This window comes from Pararge aegeria, chromosome 24, assembly GCF_905163445.1.
Source record: "Pararge aegeria chromosome 24, ilParAegt1.1, whole genome shotgun sequence".
NCBI lineage: Eukaryota > Metazoa > Arthropoda > Insecta > Lepidoptera > Nymphalidae > Pararge > Pararge aegeria.
This window is the reverse complement of record NC_053203.1, coordinates 2,162,382-2,184,387: the sequence shown is the minus strand read 5'-3', so window position 1 is coordinate 2,184,387 and position 22,006 is coordinate 2,162,382. Positions and strand designations below refer to the sequence as shown.

The following is a 22,006-nucleotide window of genomic DNA, read 5'->3' as shown; positions in this document are numbered from 1 at the left end:
CTCATTTTCAAGAATAAACGATTGATAAAATTACTCCAACCGACTTAAAACTGAAGCCATGGTGGGGTTTCCAAACGCGCTGGTTCTGAAGTGGTAAAATTGCGTGATCTACGGCTTTGCACAATGAAAGCACTCATACCTACTCACAGATATTCCAGTAATAGGAAGATACATAATTTAGCTACCTCATATTATAAATGCGAATGTATGTTGTTTGTTTGTTTGTTTGTTTGTTTATTTGTCCTTCCTTTACGCCCTAACTAAGCAATTAATCAACTAGATTTTTGACATAGAGTTAGTTGAAAGGTAACATATGCTACTTTTTATCCCCGTAAAACAAACCGGTAACGGGTTTGTATAAAACCGAAAAACCGCGGTAGAAGATGCGGGCAACATGCTAGTATTAAGCCTGGAATAAAATGAGTAACATCTACAGATATTAATCAAAAAGATGTTTACGAACCCTATTCAGAATGTATTTTGCGTTGCAATACAGACTCTATATGTTATGTCTCACTGACTTTACCTACTGGGTTGGTATAAATTATCTAGATGAATTTTTCTTAGTTTCAACTACCAGGAACGCATAAATTAAGAGGTACTTCAACTTACATGTATAATATTCCATCATGTTTTGGTTGTATCTGTAAGCGGCGGACAGGTCCACGCCGCCGCCGGCCCTTAGCCCGAAAAGGGCCGCAAAAGTGGCCTTGCTTTGACCCTCCAGCTTGGACACTTCACTTACGTCACTTTTCACACACCAAACATCTATCACGTTAGGCCGATCTATGCCCGTTAAAAAACCTCATCCGCCATTTTTAATGTTCGAATTTTCGCGCGCACGTCTCCATAACGAACGTTCTAAATATGAACTTGATAAATATTAAGCTCTTTTTTAGCTTGGACACTTATCTGAATATCACTAATTACACTTTAAACACTTGCAACTGTATAATGCGATCAACATGTTAAAAATCTCGCCCTGCATTTTAAAAGTTATTAGGAATGTTTGCGTACAATATACTCCATAGCAAACGTTCTAAGATTTAATTGCCTAAAAATCAAGATCATTTGTAACCTTAATAAGGTGTAAGTAAGATTTGATATATTATTATGATAAGTAATATTTTTTTATATTGATCCTATTTTCCATGATTGAATTGATTGATATTTTAGCTGCCCGTATTAATTACAGAAAAAAAGATGAATTAAAAATCATACGGAAAATAAGAGGTTCAAAAATAATAATAAAATTATCTAAAATCAACCAAAAACATCTTAATAAATCTTAAAAAAATTGCGCTCGTTAGAAAATAATAATTACTAACAGACTAATATATACTCCGTTTATTGATACTTTCCTGGTACTCTTATCCTAAAAATATTAATAAAAAATATATATTCCATCCAAATGTAGGTACCTTTATCGAGTATAAGAGGTTTTATTTTTATGTTAAAACATTTTGATAACTGTAATAATATATAAGTTTAATAAATAAATTATTATAATATATCTATCAACCAGATACTACTTCTATAATGTCTAGCAATTAACAAACTGTTGGTAGAGCAATAATTTCCCGATTAACGCAGCTAAAACTGTAACAAAAAGTTGTTTGAACCGTGAAGTCAAAAACAGAAGGCTTTCATTGGTCATCGAAAAAACGATTCGTTTGGTTAAATTTCGCCGGTTATTTTACGATTTGAAGATTTTTCGGTATTTGAGCTTTTCCGGTTGGATAGAGACAGGTGGATGTGGCCCTTTCTCATGAGAATGGCTTAATCACGGCTTAATGAGGAAGTCGATGTTTTTAAGAGTTATTTGTTTTTTCATCTAATTAAGAGAAATCTTGAAAAAACTTGCTAAACCAAAAATAAAGAAAGCGAAGTTTAGAGTCGAGCTTTTTTTTTTAAATTACCAACTGAGTTGGACCGGTTTTTACGAACTACGTATTTTATACACCTAATTAACTAAGTATCTACCGACGGGAGAAAATGTTGAAAACGAAAATAGCAAAAATTGTGAAAATGAAACGAAATCTGTTTTTTAGCTTTTGGAATGAATCTTAAAACCTTTACAACATTATTGCAAGGAACCTTTTAAGTAAACAACTTTTATGTATTCATAAAATAATATTATTATAATCATATTAAGAAAAAAAAACATTGTCTAAAATTAATTCATCTCCAAAAAAACCCCACCAAAGACAAAAGAGATAGCTACAAAACCTTGCAATATGCCTTAATAACCTTGCATATATTTCATTTTTCGGCTAAACTTGTCAGTTAAGTGTTACTTAAACCAAAATGAACCTCGAAACACTATTGAAAACATCATTATATTTATTAATCTAAAATACTTTCCACACAGAGATATAAAATCTTGCAATCAAATACCACTTGTGAATATATTTTTCAACATAATTTACTTGTATGAAACAAATAATAAAATCATATCAAAGAACTGCTACTTTTCTTTTTGTTACAGCTAGCAGGTTAAAAAACCTCGGAGCAACTATTAATTTTTGATTGATACTACAAATACGATTTAATATAAATTGTTTGTAGAACACACACTACACATTTAAATACCTTAAAGTTTATGAAATTCAAAGTCGACACATTGAAGAACCCGATAATTTGTTGAACACAGAGGTAAGCACTATTAACCTTACAATTTTTTTTATGATTTTTGATCGCAGGCATTTTTTTTTTGTTTTGAGCACTTGTTTTGCATTTTTTTTCGTATTTCTACGATTTGGGCACTAAAATACGTGTTAATCAGTCGATTGTCACACAGATCTGGTCTATTTTGAGGTATATTTCACGGTTGGTAAAGTCCGGACCGATAGCTTGTGACCGGATCGGTTTTCTGATATTTAAGATGTCCGGCACGGCGCCGTGAGACTGATATTGAATTAGGAAATATAATTTTATCGTTTTCATTCGATTCAATTCGAAGTTTACTAAATGGAAATACGGTATGGTTTCGTTAGGCAATTTAATTTAGTTTCAAGTTTGTTAATAAATTTGAATTTAACTAGATCAATTTTTAGGCTGCCTTTTTTTTTGTCACCTTTTTAGATTTTTTATTTTTTTGCCTTGGTAGGCTGTTTCTGTATAATTTATATATTTGTTTGGCACGTGTTTACCCTCTTGTATGTTCTGTTTAAATATTCAGAAAAGGAAGGAACTCTACATTTTCATTCAAAATACAATTTTATTTATCTTTTTTGGTAATGTTAAGCGTATTTCCTTACCTCATTATTTTTATAAATTTTAAAGACGTTTTTTTATTCTTGGTGTTAGATAATTAATAAAAATACTAGAATCGTTTGAAAAATGAAGACTTAGAAAATATGGAGTTCTATGAAGAATGAAAGAATGTTTTGTCTTGTACGTCTCACTGAAATTTGAACGTAGAAATACATATTTTGACAGGTAGAGATCTCGTAATGGCTTCAAAAATTCGCAAACTTCCCCTAAGCACTACTTAGGGGAAGTTTTAATACATAAAAACTTTCTACTTTTAGTAGGTACCTGCTAAAACCGCTATTTAAGTTTTTTTTTAATTCCATATTTATTGTACCTACCTAGTCCTTTGCTTTTAAAGTACTAGGGTGACATAACTGATAGGAAATAGAAAGGTTCAAATTTGTTTATTTTTAGTAGTTGAGGCTATGCATTATATTTTTGTTAGTTAGTCACGAGATTGTTTTATTTTATATATTTACAAAAAGTAATAACAAGCTCATATAAACTGACATCCAATACTATAGGTAAGATATTCTCACAGTCAGTTTCTCGTCATATGATCCGGTACCTACATACATGGATACCAACTTGTATTAGGATTACATGGGGTATTAATTTACTTCGCACATAAGTACCTAAGAACCGTAATGGTTCAATGGTCACTAGCGAGGGTTTTATTGCGTATAAAAGAGTTCTTTTGTCTGATTAAAAATTATAATTTTATCAAAATTTTTATTGGGAAGAGGAAGTTGCCAAACATAAATGAAATATTCAGTCAATATATAAAATAAATTTTCGTTAGTAATATTAATATTTTTTTTTTATTAATTTTTATTGTATAATACAGAACTTTACAAATATATACTATATCTATAGAAGGTAAGTATATATAAGTGAGCGTATAAATGGGCGTGACGGCATATGAGAGTTATATGCCATTTGCTGTGACGGCATACGGGTACATTTTTTACTACCAAGGCGCGGCGCACTAATTATAGTTTCACATAAAATTAATTAAACGACTGCAATTATTTTCATTGTTATAGGTAGGTTTATTTCTTCTCTCACGTAGCAAAAGAGCGATGGATTGAAAAACATATAGGTACCTATGCTACTGTTATTGCGTCTTAAGCTAAAATTATTCAACTGATTTTGATGAAAATTGTTATTTGTTTTATGGTCATATTTTTAGCAATATATCAACACTTTGAATGTGTTATAATGTATTTTATTTTGTTTAATATTTGTTTAAATTTAATTCCGCTGTATGCGTGTTGTTTTCAATGTATTTGTGTGCAAAATAATAGTATCTATATAGATCTATTTACTTTTTTTCTATGACGAGTGTCAGATCTTAAAAACTATAATTATACCCTTAAATTTTTAAATATTTTTTTTTATTCACTGTAGTTGAAAAGTTTAATTTTATTCATTTATGATCAAAATAAGTTTAATAAGGCTGTACGGTTTTCGATCTTCACCATCCGAATAAAAAAAATCCATTTATTAACAGCACACATCCGTTTTTAAAAAAAGATCATCTTTATTTACTATCAGCACCTCACAAGTCACAGATGAAAACAAAAACAATAATAAAAAAAAGAATCACATTCGGTTCGCGAACATTTCGTTCGAAATTCGAAATTCGCAGTCGCGTCTCGCTCGACCGCGCGCGACGGCACCAAAACACCCTCTAGCGCACGTGGCGCGCGGGACGCGTTCGGATACACCCCCCGACTTGATAATAATATAATTTGTCATATTTTAGATGAGTTTGCGGGGTGCCGTTATTATTTTTGCAGATTATTTTTTTATTAAATGTACTCTACGTTTTTGTGCATGGCGAAGTTTTCATCCATTATTTAGGCTGTTTCGGCGGGTTCGCGGCCATTCTTCTGATTCTGTGATGCGTTAGCTTAATTCAACGGGCTTACTAGTGTTAAGTGTTACTAGTGTAAGTATTGAAATCAAATCAGAAACAGATCGATTTTCACACTTACTCGGTTTATTAATAAGTTTATATAAATCTTTTTTGAATTAAATTATAGTATTGTTTTTTTTACTTACAAAATTTGTACATGGGACGTAAAACGAAAGAGTCACCGTTTATATAGTACCTAACACCTGTCTTTTTTGTTTATTATTAGTGCGGATGTAAAGGATTCTTGTATCACTGTTGGGCGTTTACCTAGAAAAAAGTGAGTGTGCATTCTATATATCCTTTATATTCCATTTTCCATTAAATACCAAAGCCTAATAACTCACTTTAACTTAAACTTTGTAAACATACTGCTTTGAATAATTAAATGCAAGCTATAATTATATATCGTACCTACCTATTTCCAGCTATTTACATAAGCCAACTAAATAAAAAGCAAGCAAAAAAGTTAATCTAGAATGCATTAATCACAACGGTGTTACGAAGAAGTTATTTTCCGCATTAAATATTATCCTAATTTGAATCTAGATTATATCCAATTATAACTGTATTTAATTTTGCAGTCGATGGATTGAGTCATTTTAACTGCAGACTCATACATAATTATAAATACATTAGTGTTTGCCCTCGGATTTGTTTACGTGAAAGAAAGTAAAAAATTGCGCGTGCAGCACCGTACCTAGACGTGATAAAAGAGAAAATTCCTAAATAAATAATGAACATTATAGGTGCAGCTTGCACAATTCGTGAGAACCAGTTAAATTTGCACGGTACTTCAGTCTTCTTCTAGTCTGTATGATTTACAATTGTGGTGGGTTCCAGGTAGAAAATGTAAAGTCAACATCTCGTGACAATAGTTGTCCGGTGTTTGACCAAAACGTGCACAGAGAGTATATTTTGGAAGATCTATGTCTATAAAGATTTAAGAAATTATAAACTGCACCATGCAAATTTGACTGGTGTTAAGGCTTAAAGCAAATTAGGTACAGACTGCTTCTATCAAATATAATTTAAATCATTGTCACATAGCACTTCTACGTAAGACGTTGATAATGAGCACACACGCGATTTGTGATTTACAAAATATTACATCTCTCTTTTTTTCTCCTTCTTCTGTATAACATAGCGAAATAAATCTATCCGGGAACTTAAAATTTCATGAAAAAATTTTCGCCAAATAATTATCGAATCATCACCTAAGTAATCACACCACTTAAAAAACACGGTGAAGTTTATTTGATTTTAGGCTGACATTAAAAAGCCCATTTAGTTGTAACGCATTTTAGGTAACAGCTATCTCTCGATCTCTTGATGCTAATTAACCTGAAGTCTAGCAAAGCCTTCAATCATGAGCATTAGGTTTTAGGGTAACATATATGTTGACGGGGTTTCGAAGCGTACCGTTATCACGAGTTTGAACTCCGAGAGTTTTTTGTTGATAACAGTTTAGCCTACCTAAGGGACAAACAGGGGTTAATTTAACCCTATGCTTAAATTTTTTAATATCTTTACTAATATAAATGTGAAAATTCAGATGGATCTTCTTAGGATGGATTCTTTTTCTCTTATTCAATTACTCATGAAAGTTTAAGTCGGATCTGGATCAAATTTCGCAAAGAGATAGATTATAATCTGGAATAGCTCATAAGTTACTTTTTATCCCAGAAAAATTAGCAGTTCCTGTGAGATTGGTTTTTTTTTGCACAGAGCAAAAGGTTGATATTTTTTGTAGACGGATCACACCAGAATTTCCACGCAAATTAAGTCTCACATAAAAACTTGTTATTTAATCCAATCTATGTCCTTTAAAACTGGGAACGTGATATCAATATGAATGTAATGTATGATCAGAAAAACTACAGACAAACTAGTAGAATTTTGAAACTAGTAATAGTAAAGATATAGTCATATGTTACATCATAGTTACGAATACCGGCAAACCGGTTGTAAAGGTAAAATTAACTGACGCAACTAGGTAGGTAGTATTGTAATAATATGAACGTTGTATCAAACTCGTAAAGATTTGATTATGATGGATGATTCCAGAAGTTTCTATTTCATAAGTGTTAGCAAGTTATTTATAATTTAATAGACTTGATTGTTTCTAATCATACCCGCACACCCCTAGTATGTGTTTTTTTATAGTTTCGGCGTAAGCGGTTTGGAACAAGATCCTGCCATTTTATGCTAGTAATAAAATTCGTAAAGATAAGGATAATATTTTGGGTGAAAGTAAAAATATTAGATTGCTAATTCTGTTTTCTTTTTTGATACGAAATAAAGTAGTTGAAATAAATAAGTAAGAAAAAAATTTAAAAAACTTTTAAACAGCCAAGATACGCATTCGGAACGCACCGCCAGTGATAACGGCCGTCCTTTTCATCCCTCATATTTGACATTGCCCTTCTCCCTTGCACCTACCACATTACTGATAAGGCGGTTACCTCCATGAACACAAAATGCTGTGATTGAAAGTTTCAGCTTTTTCGTCGATTTCTTTGTTTTCATTTAATTATTTTTTTTTTTTGATGTTCGTAAATAAATTATGCTGAATATATTTCGCATAGTTTAACAAATATATCCTAAAATAAACTAAACTATTTAAAAATAAATAAAATCTAAAACGTCCTCGAAACCACCGCAGCGAGGCACAGTTCCTAAGATGCTGGCAGCATTGCCATTGCTTTGGATGGCCAAACTAATTCGTTGGCCAAGGTAACTGCCCGCTCTAGGATCACCGGAAGACTCGATAACCCTTTTCGATAATTCTTTGAAAAGGGCTCTTGCCTCCGGACCCACGGTCCCGGAGTCTCTACTCCAAAAGGCACAAAAATGAAGCTGCTATCCAGGTTTTCATATTTACGCCTCTTGGCCTGCTCGGCACTGGTAACAGCCGCACCTACCATTGACGAGGTGGCCTGGATGTGTGATGCAGCTAGGGTATCAACACAAGTTGCATGCCACAGAAGTGACCTTCCAAGCCTCCAAGGTATGAGCGTCATACCATCAGGTCTGTTGCCATCGCTCCGTGCCAAACCAATAGGTTCTAATACAGCTGGTACGTGAGCGGTAGCAAGAGATCGTCGGATGATGTAATTCAAATGAAATATATACCTACATATAATTGGATTCTTAAAACCTTTTAGTCTTAACGACTTGACCTGGCGCAACTGTGAGCGCTGTGAATTTAATTAGGACGTACCGGGTTGGATTCCCAACAGAGGCAATTTTGGAATTTATAGTTTCTGAATTATTTCTGGTCTGGTCTGGTGGGAGACTATGGCCGTACCTTACCCACAAAGACATACCGCTAAGTCATTTAGATTTCCGGTGCGATGTCGCGCTGAAACCGATTAGGGGTATGACTACCATACTCCCCAACAGGTTAGCCCGCCACCATCTTAAACTGCATCATCACTTAATACCAGGTGGTAAATCTCGAAATCGAATCAGTCGCCTTGGACACAGAAAGCAGGCTCGCTGCCCACTGCGCCAATCGGCCGTCATTAATTGAGCAAATTGAGCAGTCGATATATTATTAATTGATAGCAAAGCCCCGCTAATGCACAGATGGACTAATTATAGGTTGTAGGGGTAACTACAAACGTTCTGGTCGTAGGAATTTTAGAGTAAACTAGCGTACCTAGCCCGCTTCGCCGGGCATGGCCTACATGGGTGTAAATAATAAGCGGGTGGCCTGCCAAGCAGCCTTCGAGAAATTCACCAATCGTATCATCATCTTATTAAGGACGATAGCGTAAACGTGATGCTTTCCGCTTTCTTAGTCAAAGGCCGTGGGTTCGATTACCACAGCTGGAAAATAAATAAATATACTACGACAATACACACATCGCCATCTAGCCCCAAAGTAAGCGTAGCTTGTGTTATGGGTACTAAGATAACTGATGAATATTGTTATGAATAATATACATAAATACTTAGAATATACATATAAACACACAGACACTGACAAACATTCATGCTTACCACACAAACATTTTCCAGTTGTGGGAATCGAACCCACGGCCCTGGGCTCAGAAAGCAGGGTTGCTGGAAACTGCGCCAATCGGCTGTCTATCGTTTTGTGATTTGTATGCAACGCATTAACGTCCAGAGTTAAAGCGGTCGACCTTCCCCCAATAGATAAACAGACAATACGTATAGCGATCTATTATATTAGACATTGATGCATTCGATACCTTTGATGAACTCAAGGTTCATTAGCCTTATAGCATAGCATAGCATTAGTGCCAGGGATGGTGGAAATGATGTAAATATGTATCCGTAATATCTTCATCGACGACGACCTATCTGGCGCAACGGTGAGCGCTGTGAATTTAAAGAGGATATGCCGGGTTCGATTCCCGCCAGGGGCAATTTGATAATTTATAATTTCTGAATTTTCTCTGATCTGGACTAGTGGGAGGCTTTGGCCGTGGCTTGTTACCATCTTACCGACAAAGATGTTTCGTTTCCGGTGCGATGTCGCGTAGAAACTGATTAGGGGTATGGACACCATACTCCCTAACAGGTTAGCCTGTTACCATCTTATACTGCATCATTACTTACGACCTGGTGAGATAGCTGTCAAGGGCTAACTTGTAGTGGAATAATTCACCTGTACGGCTAGCATGGGCAGGAGACAATTATATCCCCGGGGAAGGGCTATAAATTTATCTTCTCCCACAGCTTTATCAACTCTCAGAGCATTGGCGCACAAGTGGAAATAATATCCAAATAATAAATACGTATTAATAAACGGGGGTAAACTTCTCCTATTCCATGTTCCAGTGATCTAGCAGGTGGGCACTTTAATTATATATAATAAATAAATAAATAAATATACTACGACAATACACACATCGCCATCTAGTCCCAAAGTAAGCATAGCTTGTGTTATGGGTACTAAGATAACTGATGAATAATTATATGAATAATATACGTAAATACTTGTAATATATAGATAAACACCCAGACACTGAAAAACATTCATGTTCATCACACAAACATTGTCCAGTTGTGGGAATCGAACCCTTGGCCTTGGCTCAGAGAGCAGGGTCGCTGCCCACTGCGCCAATCGCAGGGGATATAATCGTGGGATATAATTTTTATCTCCCGCTCATGCTAGCCCTGCAAATTTAAACCCGTGGTGAATAAGTCATTAAGTGGCTTTGTTAGGAACGACGATATTTGGTGTGAAAATGCGAATGTTCTAAAATCCAGTCAAAACTGCCTTTACTTTACAAGTTTTTAGATATCTAAGCGGTGATGGCCTAGTGGGTAAGGCTCCGGCTTTCCTTTCGTGGAGACCAAGTTCGAGTCCCGGCACGCACTACTAACTTTTCGGAGTAATGTGCGTTTTAATTTAAGCAATTTAAATATCACCTGCTTTAGTCCTATTATAGTATAAAGGACTACGTAATCGATAAAAAAGCTTGGATGTAAATTATTGCTCTAACCAAGTTGCTCTTCTAATAATTTAAAATGACATTGTGAGATGGTGATAACAGAAAACAAAAAACACCCGGCTAAGTTTGTTGTGGGCTTCTTAGACCAGGACGCGTTTGGAACCCTCGTAGCTTTAGTTTTAAGTTTACGAATGTGGTTATCGCCATCATATTCATCACTACCGTGTAATTCTTATGTACGCATCAAAAGTGTCACCTACAAAAAGGCCTACTTGAATAAAGATATTTTTGACTTTGACTTTGACTTTTTAAACGGTGGAGGAAAACATCGTGAGGAAACCTGCATGCCTGAGAGTTCTCCATAATGTTCTCAACGGCGTGTAGAGTCCACCAATCCGCACTTGGCCAGCGTGGTGGACTACGGCGTAAGCCCGTCTCATTCTGATAGGAGACCCGACCCATGCCCTGTAGTGGGCCGGTAATGGGTCGATGACTTTGGCGTAGACAACTTTTAGAAGTGCCTCATTAATTTATTATACATACTATAAAATGATCTAGCAAACCCGCAAAAGCTAAGAAAAGCTTTCGTCAAAGAAACTAAGACTTTATTTCAACCCATTCAAGTTCATTTTGCAATAAACCGATAGTTACAAATCAGGCTTTTCAAAATAATTTTAAAAGAGTTCTTTTAAAACACAACCTTTTGTCTATACAGGATCCGGAACAGACGAATGAAAAGTAAACTTTATTGTATTGTGATTAGATTAATTTTCGTTCATAGAGACGGTGCTTAATCAGCCATTTTAAAATAAGTTCAAGTTTCGAATGCGCGGACAGTTAATCTTAATTGGTGAATGAGCTGTCAAAATTTGAATTAAGGCGGTTCTAACGAAGCGTAACCGAGTACAACTGTTTGTCTCTTTCGGATGACGGTTTTTTTAGATTTGCTTTGTAGCGATTTCTTGTCTATGTTTTTCGATGGTGCGACCTGACTTTACATCTGCCTTGTATATCCTTAAAACACTAATGTGTTTGATTGTTGGTTTGTCCTTGCTGGACACCGTAACAAAGGAACCAATCAAGGATATTCGGCATCGTTAGTTGACATATTTTAGTTGTTGGATAAGTTTAGAAAAGTTAAAATAATTACGGTGCATAGTCAATACACATAAGAATTTAATTTATGTCCATAAAAATATACTGTAACAATATAAATATTGGAAGCAAAAAAATACTCGTGCAGTTTACTAGACTATATAAAATTGCTAATTCATTCTTTGTATATTATTTTATAACAAACTAGCTCTTGCCCGCGGCTTTGCTCACGTTTAGTTCAATTTTTGATTTGGTAATTTTTAACTACAAAGGTTTAAATAATGTTTTAAAAATTTCAAATTTTCATCCCCTACTTGATGTCATTGGAGTTGTAATTTTTAAAATTTGTGAAACACGTATTTTTTTATTTTGAATAGAAAACCTAAAATCTACTACCCATGGAGGTAACTTGAAAAAAAAAATTATAAATGAAGGATTCTATACAAACTTTCATCCCCATTTAACCCTCTTAGGATTGGAATTTTCTAAAATCCTTTCTTAGCGGATGCCTACGTTGTAATAACTATCTGTGTGCGAAATTTCAGCCCGATCTGTCAAGTGGTTAGAACTGTGCGTTGATAGATCAGGCAGTCAGTATATATATAAATTAAATTCGGTGTTATTGTCTCTTTTTATGATCGCTTGGTTACTGTTTAGTTGCGAGGATTCGGAGACGACGAAGATATGGGAGCTGGCTGAAAACCAGTGCGTCCTTTTCTAGTATGCAGCTTTACTGAGCCAGCTTATTTGTCACACATTTTTATTATCACACAAAAGTGTGATAATTTAAGACGATGATTCTTTTTTTCGAGGTACTTTAACAAAATTTCATCCGCCCGCTAAATAACGTCTTAAACTTGATTCAATTAAACTGCTGTCTGTCAGACGCATTGAATTATTCAAAAAGAAGCAAAAAGGGAAGAAATGTACTTCTCACATCGAACCTGCTACCATTCAGCCAGTCATCGTGTTTGTTCCGCACCGGGGAGAGAACCAGTGACCTTACCTATTAAAAAACGTTAATATATCCTTTACGCTTATTTTCTATGCAGACGATCGACTCTTGTAGGAGGTAATATTAGTTATGGATTTTGATGGAACTTTCATTTTTGTATCTATGAACCACAGAATTTAGAAAACGCAGAACCCTCATTCAGCCATTATTGCATACAGTGAAAACGCCCCGCGCACGTCTCACTTCACAAACGCGGAATGTTGCTAGCTCACAAACATTCTTCCATTTTATGGTAAACATTCAGAACATTAGAGGTGAAATAAATACTGTCAATTGCAAAAAGGTACCAAGTGACGCATTTTCGAGAAACACTATTAAAGTGGAGTGGTTTTTGATGCTTTACGTAATACTAGTATTAGAACATCAAAAACCAATCCACTTTAGTAGTGTTTATCGAAACCGTGAACACGACTATTCGTGTACGCGGTTTCGATATATGTTATATATTATATATGTTCTCAATTCTGTGCTATGAACACATGTTATTTCAAAAAGTAATGGGACTTATAGTGTAAAATCGCTGTTGTGGTCTCTATGGGTCTCATAAGATGGAGAGAGCTATGCTTGTAGTATCTCTTTGCAGTAGAGCAGTATAGAAATGAGGATATCGGTAGAAGAACCAGAAACCAGAGTTAGAGACAAAGGACTACGATTCGATGGACGTTGGTATCCCTAGGTGCTGGAAAGGTGACCCCGCACTGGAAAGAGTAGTGTTCATGTGTTGTGTGGTGTTGACCCCCCACTTTGTGGACAGAAGACATAAATGATTTCGACTAAGGATTCGCTACATACCACAAAATGAATGATGAATAATATTTATGAAAAGGTACCTACTTTCCTTACCGACATAATTAGTTCTCCTTTTTAGTTTCCGAAAAGTTCAAGAATTTTTTATCTAGTTCCGATCACAAAGTAACAAACTTCTAATGTCAAATTAACTTTATTAACCTATCAGTAACATTGTAGGTAATAGAGTTAAGATAATCTCCAATAGTTCAAACCTGCAGTGTAACCGATATTCCCGACCGCAGCCACTTCCTTGGGAACCAGTTCGATTCCAAGCTACACACGCTTTGTTTTATTCTTTTGTTTTTTTTTTAAGATGAAAGCGAAACAAATGTTAAGGATTTGGTAAAGCTACATTCCTTATACATATTTGTATAAAATCCAGATTTTAAAAGCAGTGGTAGCTTTAGTGTTCACACGCGTTTGAGAACATTGTGGAGAACTCTCAGGCATGCAGGTTTAATAAATAAATAAATATACTAGGACAATACACACATCGCCATCTAGCCCCAAAGTAAGCGTAGCTTGTGATATGGGTACTAAGATGACTGATGCATTGACAGTTGTAGGAATCGAACCCACGGCCTTGGAGTCGCTGCCCACTGTGCCAATCGGCCGGCAAAGATTTCCTCACGTTGTTTTCGTGTACCGCTGAAGAAAGCGATATTTAAATGCTCGAAACGCACGTAGCTCCGAAAAGTTAGAGGAGGGTTGGGGATCGAACTCGGACCCCCCGAAAGGGATGCCGAAGCCTTAACCACTAGGTTATCACTCGAAAGACTTTATACTCGGCCGTTTACTCTCACGATAGTGAGCTTCAAACAGTGCGTATTGTCAGTAATGCCGTTTTTTTTATGACTCCAAAATGTGGTCAACGACTATGGGTCTCCTAAGAAGGCTTTTAGTCACTCAGCAGGCGATTGAGAGAGCTATGCTTGGATATCGCTACGTGAAGTATGAAATTAGGAGATAAATAGGAGATAACCAGAGTTATCCGATTATACCGACATGGCTCAACAAGTCCGATGGACAACCGATGGTACACAGGATGCTGGAATATTAACCCCCTGCTGGTAAACGCAGCGATGGTAGACACCCGAAGAGGTGGACAGATGCCATTGAAATTAGTTCAATGGCAGTTAGCTGGACCTAAGCGACACAAGACCGTGGTATTTGGACTCTCTACTAAAGACGTCCACTGGTCATCGGTCCAACATTGGACATCAAATACTTAGTTGACATGACGATGAGAGCTCGATCGATTCGCACTGAAGCATTTGATTCAAATAATAAGTAAAGAAAGTTAAATATGATATTGAAAATGCTAAACTAAACAAATTAATAGAATCTGACGTCACAAAATGGCTTCCAACTCGGGAACCCTTCACGTCAATCGGTCACGTCGCCTTTTTTTCTGAAATTTCGCTTTCGATGCGCGTGAGCATCAGAACTAAGAGAAACGAAAGGCGAACCACTGCAAGATCCAAAATTTTCAACCTTATATCAATAATTATAGAGCAGAAAATCGAGTCTGGTAAGTAACAAAAAAATCAATGCACGGTTTCAAGTTTAACACGTGACTTCTGGGTCATGAAAAAAGTATGCTTGGATTACAAGATTATCTGCCTCTTTCTGAGCTCCTAGTACTTGATTTGCACTCAGTGACTTTTATTGTTTTTGTGCGTTTTGTTCCCATAGGGGGATTTAGGGTGGTATAGCAAAAGCAAGCGTAATAAAGCTGCTAATGAACCTTACCTCACTAATTTTAGAGTCGACAATTTGTTAATACTGATTCTTATTTCACAAATGTTCCGCCAAGAGCATAAGCTGTGATTTTTTTTGTAAATTATCCAATGTGTTAAACTTCAAAAAACATCAATCCTAGGCTACGAGCTTTTTTTTTAAAAAACTAAATCGTTAGTGTTTTTTTGTTTGTCCATGCTTTACCCCCTACTTAAGCAACCAATCAACTTGGTTTTCAGCTTAAGGTTAGTTGAAAGGATGAAAAGTAACATAGGCTACTTTGTATCACAGAGCAACAAACGTTTTTAGCTGGATTTGTAAAAAATCGTGGACGAAGAACGCAGATTACAACTCGATAACTCGATTACTGGAAGAGATCGCTACAAAGCGATAAGGCCGCCTTTTGTATACTTCTTCTGTCTGTGTTTTCTTTTATTCTTTTTTTGTATTATTATTTGTGTGCAAATAAAGAGTATAAATAAATAAATAAGAGTATTACAGCTTATTTGCATCTTGAATCAACTTCAGAGCGGACAAGAACTTTGGCAAGACCTGTGTCGCTGGTATTTGGTAGATGGCCATCATTCTATGAATACTTTCACACAGTGGCCGTAACGCACGCCGACTATGTTGATCATTACATAACCTGAGATGAATCATTCGCTGCCGTATCACTCGACACGTATAATGTATAAATACAACGTATAATATACTCTAGTTCAGTCTGTGTTATAGCGTAAGACGTAGCGGAGAGCGTGTACCAAATACGTTATCGGTTGGTCTAACGTTTCATGTGATCCTAGCACGGTTTTATAAAATCGATAAAGAATAGTATATTTTTTCGTCTGTGAAGTGTCAGTTTACGAGTTTCCATAATATTACCCACCGCCGAATCGGTGTCTAAGAGTTGGTAAAACGTTTCATCGTCTAAGAGTAGGTGAAACCTTTTTTCTCAACGCATCACCAAAATCATTAGGCATGAAATCGGATTTAAGCGATTCCTAGGTTTAGTGAAATCGGGCATAAGTTAGCTCAGTAGTTACGTAACTAAATGGGTAAAACTGGTCATAGCCATTTTTAAAACCAGCAAAGCATTCAAAAGAATAGGTAGCTAAAGACTTTATTTACCTATTCTTTTTACACATTAAATCACATCTGTATTCTTTCATAATGTTTAACCTTTTGGTCAACTATCGCTAGATGGCATTAGAAGCAATAATAATAATGAAAAGGGTTTAGGCCTTAGCCCACCAAGCTGGCCCAGGGCTGATTGGTGGACTCCACACGCCTTTGAGAACAATATGCAGAACTCTCAGGCATGCAGGTTTCCTCACGATAACTATTTTTTTTTTTGACAACGACGTGCTTTACTTGCAATCATACGTATATAGGATTTCATAAATCATTCGCCTTCGATAGCCAATTTTGTGTGAAAGTTATTAAGTTTTAGTGACGCTAGCTCATTTTAGGAGCGACGAGACGAGTCACCAGGCGGATAATGCGACGCGGAGGGTCGCAGAATGAAAGTTTACTGAACAGGGGTTGTATGGAGACAAAATGGCAGGGAACCGCGAAAAGTAGGTTTATGAGATTAGCACCGAAAAACCTTAATCCCTTAACCCACATCAACGTAAACTTCCCGCTGGTACTAGGACCGCATAACAATAAAACAAAAGTGCAGCCGGCGGGCAAGTAATTTCACAGCGATTTAGTCAAGTGTACGCAGCACAAAAAACGCCCATTCACTCCAAGACGCTACGCGGCTACCGGGCGTCAAACGTGGCTTGAATGGGCGAGTAAAACCACCAGAGCACGCCTTTGGTATCGACTTTGGTATCTTGAAACAGAAAAAACAGTAGTTTCGTTTCCACATTACCTAAGGCTTTTTTTTATAAATTTAAAATGCATATCAAAATTTACGGAACCTACAGGATTTGAACCAGCGATTCTCTGGCAGTCGCGGCCTGAGCGCTTGCTCCAATTAAGCTACGGCTCTCCTACCGTCGATGCCGAAATTAGTATATGCTTTTCACATCACTTTTATAGCGACTAGTATACAGATATAGTTTCGATCTACTTTTTCAAAATATTACAATGAGACACGTTTGAAACAAGAGATGACACATTGGTTTTTTTTTTTTGATAATTCCTCCAAGTGTAGGTGAAAACACTAATAAATATTATAAAAATTACCTAAGGCTACTTTTCAACTGTGTATGGTTTGCATTAAAAAGAGCCCTTTATTTACTTAGCTTAGTTTGGTAGTTCAGGCCTTCAATAAAGCCACGTTTTTTGTATATAAAGAAAAGAAGTATACTAAGTACTAGCTGTTGCCCGCGACTTCGTCTGCGTTTGTTTTTGTTTTTCGAAAGGCATGTGGCGTTCGATTTAGGTGTAATTCTACGCACTTTATGTATTTAGGATTGCTAAGCCTTAAATGACGGGTTGGCTGCCGTCCGTTGAGGAGTTGTGTCCTCTATCTCCAATCACATTCATCAGATCTATACGAAATTTGGGCAAAATTAAACAGACATTATAATCTCTAAATGGTTATGGTGTAAAATCGTCAAACACCTTCTACCCCTCTCCCAAAAGAACTGTGCTTAATTTCGGGATGAAAACAATCGTATATTAATTCTAATACCTTCAGAAATATGTGTACAAAGTTTCATGATGATCGGTATAGTAGTTTTTGCGTGAAAGCGTAACAAACAAACTTATATTCACATTTATAATATTAGTAGGGAGGATAGGGATAGGGATGTGATCTAGTGATATTCTAGGTGTTTTTTATAGCATTAATTGGCAGACCAAGTACTGGCACCAGTTGGATGGTAAGCGGAAAATCGCCTGTAACAGAGCATCACTTCTCGGGGCATGCAAGTAACACGTCCCTCGAATTCCCTTCTGTGTCCATCAACCTCAGGCGAGGGTTTTAAGCCTCATGTGTCTATAATAACACCGGCAACCCTTCAGACCGTAAAAAAGTAATGCTGCTTTGCGGCAGAAATAAACGTGGCGGAGTACCTACGTACTTTGCCAGGCGAGCTTTTGACTTCACAACGTCTTATAATTCGATGGAGCCGGCTGCACGCACGAAAAAACATGACGTATGCGGCGTTACCTCGGCCGAGTTCGAACCCCGGTGCGCATTTTTTTTCTTAGTGGTTGTTTTTATAATTAAATAGGACTTTCTAAAACTGTGATGAAACATCGTGAGTAAACCTGCATGCCTGAGAGTTTTCCATAATTTTCTCAAGGGCGGGCTAAAACACCAATCCGCTCTTAGCCAGCGTGGTGGACTACGGCCTAAACCCTTTTCATTCTGTGAGAAGACCTGAGCCCGGTAAAGGGCCGGTGATGGGTTGATGATGATGATGATGACGTTGATGATGATTTTCGAGTATTTCTATACTCGAAAAGGACTCCTCAATTGCGATCGAGTAAATCATGTACTAAGGCTACAGAAACGAAGTGAAGGCGTTAGTGAAAGTATTTTAATTTATTTCGCTAATTAAATGCAACGATACTTTTATACTTGCGTAACACAAATCTGCATGATATTGCTTTTCGCCCGTAGACCTATGAATTGTGTAGATACGGCATCACGTAGAATATAGCTTTTTAATAAATGTAACTCTCACTGTCAACAAGGGGCCTAACTTAAGTCTGCAACTACAAGTGTGCGTCGGTCACCAAAAAATAGTAATGAAAAAAGTTTATTATTACTAAAAAGTATATTATGCAAGCGGATATTTCTATTGCATGGTAATATATTTTTTTAATAAATTACCAAATCATATTAAAGTACGCAATTTCTCTCAATTTAAAAAATACCTCTGTCAACACTTCTTGGACTATTGTTTTAACTAATAAAAAATTTATTTTATGGTTTTAAATATAGCCGGAGTTTAATAAGTTAAGTAAGTATTAAGTTTATTTTTTTAATTGTAAATATTTGGACGTCGGTAAAGGCAAAATGTGAATGTAACTGTCTAACTCAATATATTATATTGATATTGAGATGGTGTACCACATTAAAATGATTGAATGAACTTATGGTAAACAAGAGAAGAGTAATTATTGTTTATTATTAGTTTAAAACGAGCGCCACTTATGGAAAACATGCTGCACACAAATTTCTCAGACTGTTTGTTGCACAATATTTTATTAACAAATATATGTTTTTAGTATTAATAACTTCATTTTTCTTTAGTACTTTTTGTCATTGATTGACCATCGACACATATTTGTAATAGCATTTTGGGTCCCAATACGCTTATCGTAAGATTAACATGCTCGCAATCATAGAGTAATTTTTGACTATCAAAACACTGTAACGTCAAAGCAAAATATGCCTAATGCTTCTCATTATAGAATAGCAAACTCTGTAATCTTATTTTTGTTTCCCAGGTGCGCTTACTGTAAAAGTGTACAAATTTTAGCATTGCATTAATTCCAATTTACGCTGAGTAACGTTAGTCAAAATATATCTTCGATTAGTAGCTAACACAGGTTATGCTAAGGCTTCGGAGTAGTATATGCCAATATTGAAAAAAAATCCGTACCTACTCGTGATATTTCTTAAAAAATATTTTTACGTTAGAAACTTAAAATAAAATTATATTTTTTTTCACTAACCGTCGCCTCCCTGGTTGCTGCTATGCGCGTGATACTGCTCATCTGCAAATTCATACTCTATGTTAGATTAGACACATCTGCTCTCGACAAAACTGTTTATTCTTAGAAAACTACGTTCTTAAAATATAATTTTAATAAACCTGGTTAAGTGCGCGTTTAGAAATTTAAACCCTCGCACGTTGAGCAAAAAATACCAAATTTAAGATAGGTGGACCTGTTATTAAATTAATTATAATTTTTTTACGGACAGATAGATGTATAGTAGAGGCTTAGTTATAGGGTCTCGTGTGCACCCTTCGGCCATGGAACCAAAACCAAACAAAAAATCAAGAAATATGAAAGACACTGAAATTAATAATAAACATTTACAGATTTTGAGTAAAAGGATGCACAAATAAAATCTTGTAAAACCACCAAAGCATTGGTGCTTCTCTCATGCTGAAGATGCTTAAGATAGTCTCATGAGATTTTTTGCTGATGTGCTCACCATGAAGTTAGACACCAATGGTACCAACATAATACCAAATTAAGCGGTCTGTTAACACATCTTTGTATACCTGTATATTTGTACTAATACATTGTATTATATATACTCGCCTGATAATAATGCGTGTTCGGCTTTTTGTCTGGGTAAAATCTTGCGATTTCGCGCCACCGGCTGTTTCCAATTTCTATTTATTCAGCACAATACATAATGTTACATTTATAATACACGATTTAAAATAATTTTAATTATATAAAGCAACGTTTGTAAACCAAATATGGGCGCAGCAATTTTTTTAAATTAAATTATTTGAATTTCAAAATCTAAGTAAGACATCGTAAAGAAAGGAAACCAATTTTATTCGGGATGATTCTCAAAATCAAATTCCATTTTTTGTTATTCGTTTGTTTTGAGTTTACACATCTTTTGTCTATCTAAATTACTGCCCCTGTTTTTAATTATAATATAATTAAAATGATACTTGTAAAATCCTCTTACCTCCATTCCGATGGTCGTTGCTAATCAGCTCTTGGCTCTGAATTGGGGCGTGAATAAGAACCTTATGCTGAGGACTGTGAGGATCCAGACCTTCTACTTCCAGCAATGGCGCGTGCGGTTCATACCCATGTACAACAAGTGGTGGTGCATGTAAATCCATTTTTCAATCCGTTTGCATCACAGTCGGATCAACTATATTTTAATTGGCACTTCTAGCACTTTTATCGTTGTATACAGTTCGATGGTACACTAATTTTATTTTTGCTTATTTTTGTCTCTATTATTACGGGTCACTATTAAATTTCTTTATCACTTATATTTGTAGTTCTATGGATTAATATTTGTGTTCAGATCTACACAATTTTAGTTCTAACGTTCACTCTTTTTTATACTAAGAAGTTTTATGGTTTGATTTTTTTTTTTCGATCTATTGGTTTGAAATCTATGATTCACTCTTTTTGGATTTTTGATTTTTAAGTTCTGTGTTTCACTATTGTTGGCACTTTTTAACTAGTCTAGGAGGATTTTTGGAGTATTATTAGTGGAATTAGTTAGCTTCTAGTTCAGTTTTAGGTTTTTATTTTTCACTAAACTCTCACATTGTCACGTCACCGGGGCCTTTTGCGGATCTTCGCTCGTACCTTCAACATCTTTTCCTGTAAAGATAGAAAAAAAAGGTTATTATATACAATGTTAGAAAGGATTGTATGTAACTCTTGGGGGCTCCGATGAGCTGTATGTAAAGGGAAGTTGATTCTTTGTTCTAGATTTAAGAAGAACAAACCAACTTATACTGGTCAGTTTATCGTTGATTTTTTCGTTGGGGTCCAATGCTTTAACAATCAAAAAAGATTTTAGAGCTTGGACACACAACGCTGTTACAATTGGAAGGTACATACCAGGGACCGAAATTGGAACCGCCAGATTGCGAGGCTGGAAGTCTTAACCACTAAGCTATTCCCGCTTAAACAGCTTTGACTCTGCTGTCTGAGTCCAAGGCTGTTAGTTCGATTCTTACAATTGAAAAATTTGTGTGATGAACATGCATATTTTTCAGTGTCTGAGTGTTTATCTGTATATTATAAGTATTTATGTATATTATTCATCAGTTATATTAGTACCCATAACAAAAGCTACGCTTA

At 35.7% G+C, this 22,006-nt stretch overlaps 1 protein-coding gene across 1 annotated transcript in view; it reads right to left on the bottom strand.

Annotated features, from left to right (window-relative positions):
- Positions 1 to 21,024, bottom strand: part of LOC120634544 (paired box protein Pax-5) — a 76,068-nt gene extending 55,044 nt beyond the window's left edge. The window contains exons 1-2 of the mRNA XM_039905234.1: positions 20,865 to 21,024; positions 19,883 to 19,924 (exon numbers count right to left, since the gene is read on the bottom strand). Of these exons, the coding sequence (XP_039761168.1) occupies positions 19,883 to 19,924; positions 20,865 to 21,024 (202 nt within the window). The remainder of the gene's footprint in view (positions 1 to 19,882; positions 19,925 to 20,864) is intronic.
- Positions 21,025 to 22,006: the final 982 nt, after the last annotated feature.